This window comes from Tasmannia lanceolata, unplaced genomic scaffold (genome assembly GCF_043159265.1).
Source record: "Tasmannia lanceolata isolate RefF3 unplaced genomic scaffold, GAP_Taslan_0.1 ptg000004l, whole genome shotgun sequence".
Classification (NCBI taxonomy): domain Eukaryota; kingdom Viridiplantae; phylum Streptophyta; class Magnoliopsida; order Canellales; family Winteraceae; genus Tasmannia; species Tasmannia lanceolata.
This window is the reverse complement of record NW_027518681.1, coordinates 4,677,104-4,688,438: the sequence shown is the minus strand read 5'-3', so window position 1 is coordinate 4,688,438 and position 11,335 is coordinate 4,677,104. Positions and strand designations below refer to the sequence as shown.

General features: G+C 47.8%; 1 protein-coding gene across 1 annotated transcript; it reads right to left on the bottom strand.

Annotated features, from left to right (window-relative positions):
- Positions 1 to 3,666, bottom strand: LOC143876089 (LIM domain-containing protein WLIM1-like). The gene is made up of 5 exons (XM_077377717.1): positions 3,364 to 3,666; positions 1,360 to 1,456; positions 1,207 to 1,250; positions 675 to 764; positions 1 to 475 (listed from the first exon to the last, which is right to left on the bottom strand). Exons 1-5 carry the CDS (start codon positions 3,496 to 3,498, stop codon positions 260 to 262), a joined length of 582 nt encoding a protein of 193 aa, XP_077233832.1. The 5' UTR covers positions 3,499 to 3,666; the 3' UTR covers positions 1 to 259.
- Positions 3,667 to 11,335: the final 7,669 nt, after the last annotated feature.

The window sequence follows — 11,335 nt, the reverse complement described above, 5'->3', positions numbered from 1 at the left end:
TCACGAAATCAATAGTGACCCAATACGAATCAACTTAAAGGGCCACTATGGTTTATTCAAATACCAATAGGAACCCAATAAGAATTGTCAGAAAAATCACAAAATAGAGTGCTCATAATTCCACAACAGGCCCACGAATTTGATAGCAATAGCTGCTATGCTTCAATTCAACAACACAAATACCATTCTTTAATATAGAAACACCCTGTAAGAGACTGCAAAAAACAAAGAGAAGCCAAAACCATCTCAAGAGTCATGACTAAGCAATTTCTGTGCTAGTTTCTGTCTTGTTTGCTCCCTTGTCTTGGTCACCCTCAAGTTGGCTGTAGTTCCCTTTCTCCTTGAAGAGTTGGGAATGGTGGTGCTTACAGTAGAGCTTTCCCTCGTGTGCTATATAGTTGGATGGGCTGATAACACATCCTCCATGTGTGCATTTGAAACAGCTCTTGTGGTATGCAGTTCCATTCACCGTAACCTGTAAAAGAGGATAAGATACTGTCAATAATGCTGAAAAATAGAACTTAGATGTATGTGTGAATGGTGACTGAAGATGAAAATAAAATTAGTGATAACGATGAATGTCAGTGAATGCATGGAGGCAGGATTAATGGTGGAAAATAAAAAAGATGGTGTCAAAGATGATTCTAGTATCGGGAACGGTAATGATTGGTTACCTTTTCGATCGGGTACACAGTCTTCTTACATCCAACACATTTGTCTCTTGTGCCCGCAAACATATTTGAGACTCGGTTGGTCGAAGCATTCTGTTCAAGTACAGCCATGTTCAAGATTACAAGAATCAAGAGAGTGATAGAAACTATGTTCTAAAGCCAATTGTGATAAGAATATAGCCACAGGGTATACTCCTTTTTCTCGAACAAAATATAGGCATTTCCCTTTTTTTTTAAAATAAATATATGTGGAGTGTGTAGTTTCGGGAGAATTTTGCAAGTTGAATCATAAAAATATGTGAGAAGAAAAACAGAACCACGTGGGCATATTCTGGTCATTGCAATGAATAAAGTTAAAAACTCTCATGGAGTTGGATAATAACTTGACCAGTGATTTGTCAGTAAACTTTCATTGACAGATAGCTTTTCAAGTAGACAAATTCAATCTGCCTATCTGGCATGCAGTAACCCTCCCCAATATTACAAATGTGGTAAACATGATAGAGATCCAATCACATAAATTCAAGGACATTACCTCATTATCAACAGGTTTTTCTGGTTTGACAATTTTTGGGGTCCCTGCATGAAGATAAGCAAAGACAGATTGTTGAGTGTTGATGATAAGAAGTTGGATTTTGGTCATAACATGACTACTTAATTCTGTTGAATGGTTATATTGATTCATTACCTTCGAAACTTTTGTCTAGACTGCCAGTCCTCTTGAAGATTTGATCAAAATGAGGCCTGCAGTACAGAACCCCCTCAAAAGAGTTGTAGTTGCCGAGCTGTGAAGAGAAACTGTCAGTAGAATATATGATAAATAGAATAAAGAAACATCATTTCTATTAAATTTAAGGTCTTGAGACTAATCCTCCAGACTCTACAGAGACTGAATTTACATGGAAATGAAAAACAGAAGAGATAGATACCAGATGCTCTTTAGAATGGGTGAAAATTGGTTTAGACACAGAGTAGTGTCCATCAAACAGTTCCAATGGTGGATAGTTCTGAAGGTGGCAAACATAGAAAAGACTAGTGAAACCTTGATGAGTAGGGGAAGGTATCAAAGGTGAATGTCCTAACTAAAAGATGCATAACCCATATAATTTTTCAAGCTAATAAGAATATTAGCACATGTACCACATAGTATCATGCCTTTTGCATGCACTAAAAGCATCCTACATGAGCCCATGTAATTCCTAACCACAAGCTCCATATCGCAATGCTGGAATCAAGTTGAGATTGTTATGTTGAACCTAAAACATGGAACTTAAGAATTCAAAATATGTTTGGCAAAAGTGGCCTACTGGGAAGGATTTCTTCAAGATCATTATCACAAGATTGATGAATTATAGAATCAGGGTCATGTTGTAGTTGAATATTCTCCTGATTAAATCATGCAACTCTTCTCTCCCTAAGTCTCTCAGAGGTATATAATAACTTGAGCAAATACCATTATCACCATTGACACGTCTTATTCTGAAGCCTCTACTATACGGTACAGACATTCAGTTTACCTAAATTCTGGTAAATCAATTGATATATGCCCACTTGGTTGAATTATCTATTTTCGTCTCTTCCAATTGACTCCAACATATCCTGTAAATAGTTTAAGATGATTTGGCTACATGGAAATCATCTGTAGTCATTAATCGATTTCCTCCGAAATCGATCAATTTACCATCTGGATGACAACCCAGGAAACGAAAAATCTTCACCTGAAACAGCAATTTTTTCTCAGAGATGATCATAAAAAAAATCCCTTGAGGGAGAGAAAGAATACGGATGACAAAGGGTGGAGACAACCTGAATTGGTACCTAGTAGTATCAGTTCCATTTACAACAGGCTTGTAACATGTCTTACGGTTTTGCAATAAAGCTCTTGGGTTGCAGATAAATTCCATTTGTTTGAATTTCACCCACAATTTTTTCTCTGACTGTCAATCCTGATATGAATGTTAAAATTGAAGATCAAACAGCAACAGAAGAATGGGTCATAAATTGAACAATCCCAGATCAAATTAGACCAAAAGAACCATGAACGCGGAGGGAAAATGAAGCTCAGAGCAAAGCGCATAACCTCATAAATCAGGAGAAATGGTATCACAGATCTCAAAATGTAATGATGAGGAACTATGAATGGAAAGCTACTAACAGAAAAGATTGAGCAGCCCATTAACATGCCTGTGAATTCTTTCTAGATAATATAAAGGTGAAAAATAAGCTGGAAATGACATTTGAGACTAAAACCCATAATCATGTCATTTCCCTCTAAATCTTGGAAAAATATTTCTGATATTTCTTAGTATTTTACACCAAAAAAAAAAAAAAACTTGAACCAACCCTACTCAATTTTCACTTAGAGGGATCTTCAATTTATGATAATATCCTTCTAAATTACCCATAATCATGTCATTGCCATCTAAATCTTGGAAAGAGAAAAAATTACAACAGGAATGTTTTTCTTTCAATCCAAACAGGGCATTAATACCAAACCCTAATAATCACCTAGTATTAAACAGAATCAAACAAAAACCATCAAAATTCCATAGATCATCAAAATTCAATCGATTAGATCCAAATTTAGACCATTGAAGTAAAAAAAAAAAAAAAAAACCCTGTAATAGATCCAGACACCCAGAAGAAAAACCAAAAAAAAAAACACACAAAACCAAATAAGAAAAAATTAGACCTTGAGGGTTCCTCTGCAGTGATGGCATCGGAAACAGGCCTTGTGGTAGATCCGATTATCAGCTGTGAGCTGATCAACTAAGTAAACAGTCTTCTCACAAGCCTTACATTTCTGGGTTGTTCCTGCAAAGGCCATGGCTTCCACAAAAAACACCAACCCAGATCACCTGTCTCTGTCTCTCTCTCTCTCTCTCTCTCTCTCTCTCTCACTCTTATTTCTCACCCAACTCAAAAGAAAATTAGAATGAGAGAAGATAATGGCTGAGAGAGGAATGAGCAAAAAGTAGTTGTAGAAAATTGCGGAATGCAAAAGTAAAAGACAAGAAATAAAAAGAAGAAGAAAAAAGCAGTGGCTTTGCAATGATTGTTGCACGAATTTACAGCAGAGATCGGCCGTTGTAAATTGGAGATTTTTATTATCTTTTTATCTTTTTGGGTAGGTGTGGTCCAAATAAAATCTAGTTTAAGTTTTGAAATGAATTTTCAAGAAATTGACCGTTGGGTGGACCTGAACCTGTCTTTTCATTTTCTGTGTTGATCTGAACCGGTCATCAGGCGGACCCCACTATGAGCCGATTATTTTTTTTAATCGGCCATCTTCAGGGCTGATGTGGTTTTTCCACATATTGTGGGTGGGCCTCACTTTGAAGACACTTACATAGGAGACGATCTCAACCGTCTGACTGAAGGACTTGTTTTTTTTTCTTCTTCTTCTATTATTTATCAAAATGTTGTGTTCAAAGTCCGGTGTTTATCTTCATCTTTTCTAATATTTAATTTTATGGGTTTTATTTTCCAAACATGTGGGCTCGAGTGAGAGGGTTTCCATGGACACCAGGCTGGTTCCTCTCTCCGGAAGGTTTTTTTAATCAAGTTATTTTTCTTAGTTGGGTTTTGTTAGGTCTAAAATTGGTAACAGGTTATGGTAGGGCCGGAAGGGCTGATCTGGCAAGCCACAGCTGAAGGGCCAATGGAGTCCTGTGCTGCACAAGGGCACAGACAAGGATACAAAGGGTCAGAAGACCAACCCGGAGTGGTGCTCCGGACGGGCGCTTCGACACTCAAGTCAGTATGAGCAGGAGTGCAGAGCAATGTCAGAGCAAAAAGCTTAGGGTTTTTAATCTCAGATCCCTCACCTTAGCACAAGTGAAGGCTATTTATAGTGATCCTGAGCCACCTGTCCAGGACAGGTGGTAGCTCCTGTATGGACCAGGTTTCATACCTAGGAGGGGCAGGTGGAAGTCCCCGATTGGTCCAGGCTTCATACCTAGCAGGGACAGGTGTTGGCTTTGCAGTGGTCCCTGTAAGGGCCACGTGTCAACAGCCGATTGGCTGCAGATTTTGGACCCCATCAGTTGCCCCCTGGTTCTCCGAGTCTTGACAGTGGCTAGGGGAAGCAAAAAGAGGGTTAAAACAGCATCCGGCCGGCCTTAAGGCCTCTGGGCAGCTGGGGCCGGCCTCAGACTGGGCCAGAAGAAACCGCGGCCGGACAGGGGCCTCCGGGCGGCCTGGTCCGGCCTTGAAGCTTGGCCTGAAGGAGCACGGCCGGACAGGAGCCTCTGGGCTATCCAGTCCGGCCAAAATTTGGACCAGAAGTCTGGCCGGCAGAACCTCCTGGGCGTCATGGCCGGGCAGATCTCCTGGGCGTCACGGCTAGGCCGGGCAGATCCTTTGTCGCCTAGCGATTGCGCCATATCCTGTCCGGCTTAGGCTGTGGACGGCCAGGCCGGGCAGGTCTTTTGACGCCTAGCGATTGCGCCATATCCTGTCCGGCTTAGGCGCTGGACGGCCAGGCCGGGCAGGTCTTTTGTCGTCTAGCGATTGCGCCATATCCTGTCCGGCTTAGGCGCTGGACGGCCAGGCCGGGCAGGTCTTTTGTTGTCTAGCGATTGCGCCATATCCTGTCCGGCTTAGGCTGTGGACGGCCAGGCCGGGCAGGTTTTTTGTCGCCTAGCGATTGCGCCATATCCTGTCCGGCTTAGGCTGTGGACGGCCAGGCCGGGCAGGTCTTTTGGCGTCTAGCGATTGCGCCATATCCTGTCCGGCTTAGGCTGTGGACGGCCAGGCCGGGCAGGTCTTTTGGCGTCTAGCGATTGCACCATATCCTGTCCGGCTTAGATTGCGCCATATCCTGTCCGGCTTAGGCGCTGGACGGCCAGGCCGGGTAGGTCTTTTGTCGTCTAATCACTTTGGAACTTGTGCCTCGCATTTAATGGGGACGGCGCATTTAATGCGGTAGGTGACGTGGCGCACTCCGGCTGGTGGGAAAAGGGCGGGATTTTTCCCGCTCTTCCCAGCCTATATATATAGGAGTTTTACTCCTCATTTTTCACTTTTCACATTTTACTCTCCTCCTCTTCTGCTCGGCTATTCAAATTTCTGCCCGCTTCGGATCAGTGAGCCTGGAGATCTTCGGTCAACACTTCAGTTCGGTAATTTCTTTTAGCTTTTCTTTTCACCCCTTTTAATGTCTAGCACTAGTTCGGAGTCGGACTCTGGCTCAAAGGAGCCCGGTTTGACCAGTAGTACGGGGTCCGAGACGTCGGAGAGGACGAGGCCGGCCTCTCCTACGGAGGCCGGTGTTGAGGACCAAGAGATAATAATTGTAGACGAGGAGAGCGGGGAGGAAGTGATTGTGGACTTAGACACAATCCCGGTCCGGGGGACGGACCGCACTTGGTAGAAACCAGCGGCGACGAAGAAGACGTTGAGGCGGTAGTTCCTCGCTCGCCGCGCGCTCGTCGAGGTGATAGCGGAGGCACGGATGGAGGCCAATCCGCAGTACAACATCGGGGCCCTGCGCGAGGTGAACCGTCTGGAGCCGGGCAAACTTCAGGCCGTCAGGGACAAATACTGTATCCCTAATCGGTACACTTTGAGGGCGGCCGTTGAAGGGGACCGGGCCAGCAACGATAGTGCAGATCTCTGCCTATACGAAGAAGCCTTGCGGGCCGGGCTCAGGCTTCTTTTGCATCCGTTTTTTGTCCATGTGCTGAGGTACTACGGGCTGGCGGTTACACAGGTCGTGCCGAACTCTTGGAGGACGCTGGTCGGCTTCCTTTACCTTTTGGGAGTTCGTCTCCGTAGGAACCCCACCATGCCCGTCTTCAGGATGTGTGCGCACCTGAAGAGGCACAAGGACGGCGGCTGGATCTACATCAGCCAATGGCCCGAAGTGAAAATGATCACTGGCATACCTACTTCCATTCACACATGGAAGAACAGGTTTTTCTACGCTAGGGACACTGAGCCGGGGCTCCCACTGGCCGTTCTCGTTGGAATGGAGAACGCCGGACACCCAGAACCTTAGTCAGAAGCCAGCCCTTGAGGGTTACGACCACATGACCTTCGCTCTGATCAAAGAAGAGCTGAAGCGTGGTCAAATAAACTGCCCGGAGTTCTCCGGGGAGGCCGACCTGGTAGCGCTCGGGATCAGTCGTGCGACGCCGGCACGTACGTAGACTCTTTAGGCCAGCTTTTATTTTTTGAACTGTTCCCTTTTTTTTCTTTTTTCTTTTTTTTTTGTATAGTTCTAACTGTGTTCTGTTCTCACGTTCAGAAATGATGAAGCAGATGTCCATGCTGGACAAGATCAGGCAGACCTCCCAAGTGTCCCCAACGCAGGAGCAGCCCCAAACCAAGGGCAAGAAAAGGAAGGTGTCAGAGTCAACTCCGGCAATGGCCGCACTGGCCGAGCCTCTTAAAAGCAGCCGGGCGACGCATAAGCTTTCCGTCAAGTCGAGCCGGGCAAATCTCGCCGGACAGAGCTCCGGGTCTGCAGGGGTGACAGAGCCCCAACACAGCAGGCCGGTTCTGGGCATCCCTGCCGCCACGGCGGCGAGAGGCGACAACGTCTTCCGTCCGAACTGGGCGGTGCAGAAAACGGACACCGGTCTGGGGGATAGCCGGGTGGCCGCGGAAGTGGTGTACCAGGGCGTCCTCCCACGCGACCGGCGGGACGTCGAGAATGAGGCACCGGAGACCTGCGAAGCGGCAATCACCTCCGCCCTCTATCAACTCCAGGTGTACTCAAGGGACATGGCCAAGAAGCGTTATCTCTTCTCTGAGACGCTCACACAGATAGAGTCCGAGAAGAGCCAGCTCCAGAAGGACAAGGACGGGCTTACCGAAGCCGTCCAGATCAAAGAGGCCGAATTCAACAGCTTGAAGGACGAGCTGCAGAGGGTCAAAAACCAGGCCGTGCAGGATCTCCTAAATGCGAAGGAGAGAGCCGGTCAGAGGGAGAAGGCGGCTATCAAGGCGGCCGTGAAAGCGGCAGTGAGGGAGGCCGTGAAGGAAACTGAGAAGAGGAAGGACACACAGTTCTTCCACCTGGGCCTCCAGGCCTATAAGGCAGGGTTTCTTTTCTGCTCCGATCAGGTGAAGAAGACTTACCCCGACATTTCCCTGGACGGACTGGCCGTCCCGTATGCACCTCCGGAGGAGGAGGAGGACGAGGAGGAAGAAGACGAACCGGACTCCTCCCAACCCATTGAGGTGGAACAGGAAGTCATTCTGGCTTCCGAGGTCACTGCCCCAACCACTGAGGCCGGCCAGGTTGCAGTCCCTACTTCAGAGGCAGTCACCGAGGAGGTGGTCGACGAGGAGGCCTGAGTGGCAGCCCTCTTGCTCCTATCTTTCTTTTTGGTTGTGTACTTTTTGTAATGGCCCATGAGGCTCATTCTTTGTAAGCCAGCTCGGCGGAAAGGGCACTTTTGTAATATGAATACAAATTCAATTTTGTCCAACTGTCTGTACGGCTGCCTTGCTTTTTGTACTTATGACTTCTGTGCTGCTTCCTTGTCTTTCTGCCGAGCCGGAGTGGTTGTCCGGATGTCATTGGCCGAACTGGTCTGTAAGCCAATTAGGACGAGCCGGAGTGAACCACTCCTGCCCTCTAAGTCTGCAAACACTTAGAGTCTTTGAGGTGGTTTTCCACTAGGGCGGGTCCATGGTTGGAACTGATCTCCACACCAAATTGGACGCGCCGGAGTGTACCACTGCCATTCTCTAAGTCTGCAAACACTTAGGCTGAGAGCTAAGTCTACAAACACTTAGAGTCTTTGAGGTGGTTTTCCACTAGGGCGGGTCCATGGTTGGAACTGATCTCCACACCAAATTGGACGCGCCGGAGTGCACCACTGCCGCTCTCTAAGTCTGCAAACACTTAGGCTGAGAGCTAAGTCTGCAAACACTTAGAGTCTTTGATTGTAGGAGCTGGCATATATTAGTGACTCAAAAATTAGGGGCACTGTTTAGTGACAACTCCACTTTATTTCTCTTTAAAATTTAATTACAGAGATTCTTTACAGGCCTTCAAAGGCAAGAGAAAAGACTATTGATAATATATTCGGAGATTTCTGGAATTCCAGGCGTGCGGCAGCAGCTGCTCGTCAAGTGTCTCTAGCCGGTAACTTCCTGGACGGATGACCTCTTTGACTCGGTACGGCCCTTCCCAAGTCGAAGAGAGTTTGCCCACCCTTTTTGGCTGGGAGACGGCCGCTTTCCTCAAAACTAGGTCGCCTGTGCGGAACTCCCTTGGTCGGATCTTCGCATCATGGTATCTAGACACCTTCTGCTTATATACTGCGGCTCTGATCTGTGACTCCTCACGGACTTCCTCAAGCAAGTCGAGGTTGACACGGAGCCCGTCCCCATTGAGCTGTTCATTGAAGTCAACAATTCTTGGGGAGGGAATGCCGATGTCAACCGGAATTACAGCCTCTGTTCCGAAGGAGAGATTGAAAGGCGACTCACCCGTTGCAGTGCGTGGGGTAGTCCGATACGCCCAGAGCACATGGTACAGCTCGTCCGCCCAGCGTCCGGCCTTATCATCCAGTCTTTTCTTTATCCCCTGCAGCAGAGTCCTGTTCGTCACTTCGGTCTGTCCATTTGTCTGATGATGTGCCACGGAAGTGAACCTTTGCTCAATCTTCAGATCTGAACAAAACTTTCTGAAGTTCCTTGAGTCGAACTGTTTGCCATTGTCTGTTATGAGGACCCGGGGTATCCCGAATCTGCACACCACTGATTTCCAGAAAAAGTTCTGGACGCTCTGCTCGGTGATCTTGGCCAGAGGTTCAGCTTCTACCCACTTAGTAAAGTAGTCGATGGCGACAACGACGAACTCGCGGCCTCCGGAGGCCGGCGGAAAAGGACCTAAAATGTCCATTCCCCAGACAGCAAAAGGGAGATGGCTGATGATCAGGGCCATTGGCACGGCAGGCTGGTGAACGGCTGGGGAGAATTTCTGACACTTCTCACACTTCTTCACAAGGCTTAGAGCATCTTGTCTTAGTGTAGGCCAGTACAGGCCTCTTAGAAGGACTTTGATGGCAAGGGCCTTGCCCCCAAGATGCTCTCCACAAATCCCTTCATGGGTCTCTCGCAGGGCATACAGGGCATCAGTTGGCCGGAGACACTTTAAGTACGGGAGGGTGTAGGATCTCTTATACAGAGCTTCGCCGTCAAGTGAAAACCTTGATGCCCGCTGTACGACTTTACGGGCCTCTTTTTTCTCTCCGGGGAGCTCTCCGCTGCGCAAATATTTGATGATCTCATCCATCCAGCATGGCTCATCGTCGATCTGCATTACTACGACGGGCTGGCCATCAATACTGGAGGTTTTTAGGAACTCCATACGAATTTCTCTGAGAGCGGTGTAGCCCGATGCCGCTAGCTTTGAGAGCACATCAGCCTTTGCATTTTCAGTCCGGGGGACTCTGATGACCTCAAAACTTCCGAACTTACTGGCCAGGCTACGCACCCTTTGCAGATACTTGATCATTCGCTCTTCACGGGCCTCATATACTCCTTGGATCTGGCATACAACTAACTGTGAATCGCAGTACGCCTTCAGTCTCTGAGCGCGGGCCTGAATGGCGAGGTTCATTCCGGCGATGAGCGCTTCGTACTCTGCCTCATTGTTTGACGCACGGAAACCAAACCTCAGGGCATAATTCAGGACAAAGTCCTCTGGTCCTGTGAGAACTAGTCCGGCACCGCTGCCACTTTTGTTTGAAGATCCGTCGACATATACCTCCCAGAGCGGCTCTTCAGAACACGGAAGCGGGCTGGTTGGTGGAGCTGCACTCTCAAGCCCGGGAAGCGGAACCGCTTCGACTTCGATCTGCTGCTCGGGTATAACCGGTTCTGCTTCTAAAGGAGGCGCTGCTTCCGACCCGGGGTCTGAATCTGGCATTGTACATTCAGCTATGAAGTCTGCAAGAACCTGAGCTTTGATCGCTGGCCTGGACAGATATTTGATGTCAAACTCGCTGAGCTCCACGACCCACTTCACAAGTCGGCCTGAAGTATCTGGCCGGTGGAGGATCTGCCTGAGGGGCTGTCCCATCAAGACCTTGATCGTATGCGCCTGGAAATACGGCCTTAACTTTCTGGCCGCCATAACGAGGGCGTATACGAGCTTCTCGACTCGCTGATATCTAGTCTCTGCATCATGGAGGACCTTACTGACATAGTAGATCGGCTTTTGCTGGTGGTACTCCTCTCTGATCAGTACTGCTGCAACTGCTAAAGGTCTCGCTGAGAGATACAGAATCAGCTATTCTCCTGGCTCTGGCTTGGACAGCAACGGCGGTGAGGACAAGTACTGCTTCAGCTCTTCAAATGCCGCTTGACACTCCGAAGTCCAGGGCGCGGTTTTTATACCTTTGACTGCGTTGAAGAACGGAAGGCATCTTTCCGCGGACTTAGAGATGAACCGCCCCAGGGCAGCCACTAACCCGGTCAGTCGCTGTACTTCTCTGATAGTTCTGGGCGGAGTCAGCTCCATCACCGCCTTGATTTTCTCAGGATTTGCCTCTATCCCTCTCTGGCTCACCATGAAGCCCAGAAACTTGCCTGCTCCGACGCCGAACGTACACTTGGTCGGATTGAGCTTCATGTTGTGCTCCCTCAAGACTTGAAACGCTTCTTTGAGGTCGGCAACATGATTGCAGGCAGCTCTGCTC

Bases quoted from the DNA above. Each gene is read 5' to 3' on its own strand.
- LOC143876089 (XM_077377717.1), bottom strand. From the start codon at position 3,498: ATGGCCTTTGCAGGAACAACCCAGAAATGTAAGGCTTGTGAGAAGACT. The intron at 1,251-1,359 runs GTAATGAATCAA...ATCTTCATGCAG, and splicing joins TCTAGACAAAAGTTTCGAAG to GGACCCCAAAAATTGTCAAA. The intron at 765-1,206 runs GTAATGTCCTTG...GTACTTGAACAG, and splicing joins AAAAACCTGTTGATAATGAG to AATGCTTCGACCAACCGAGT.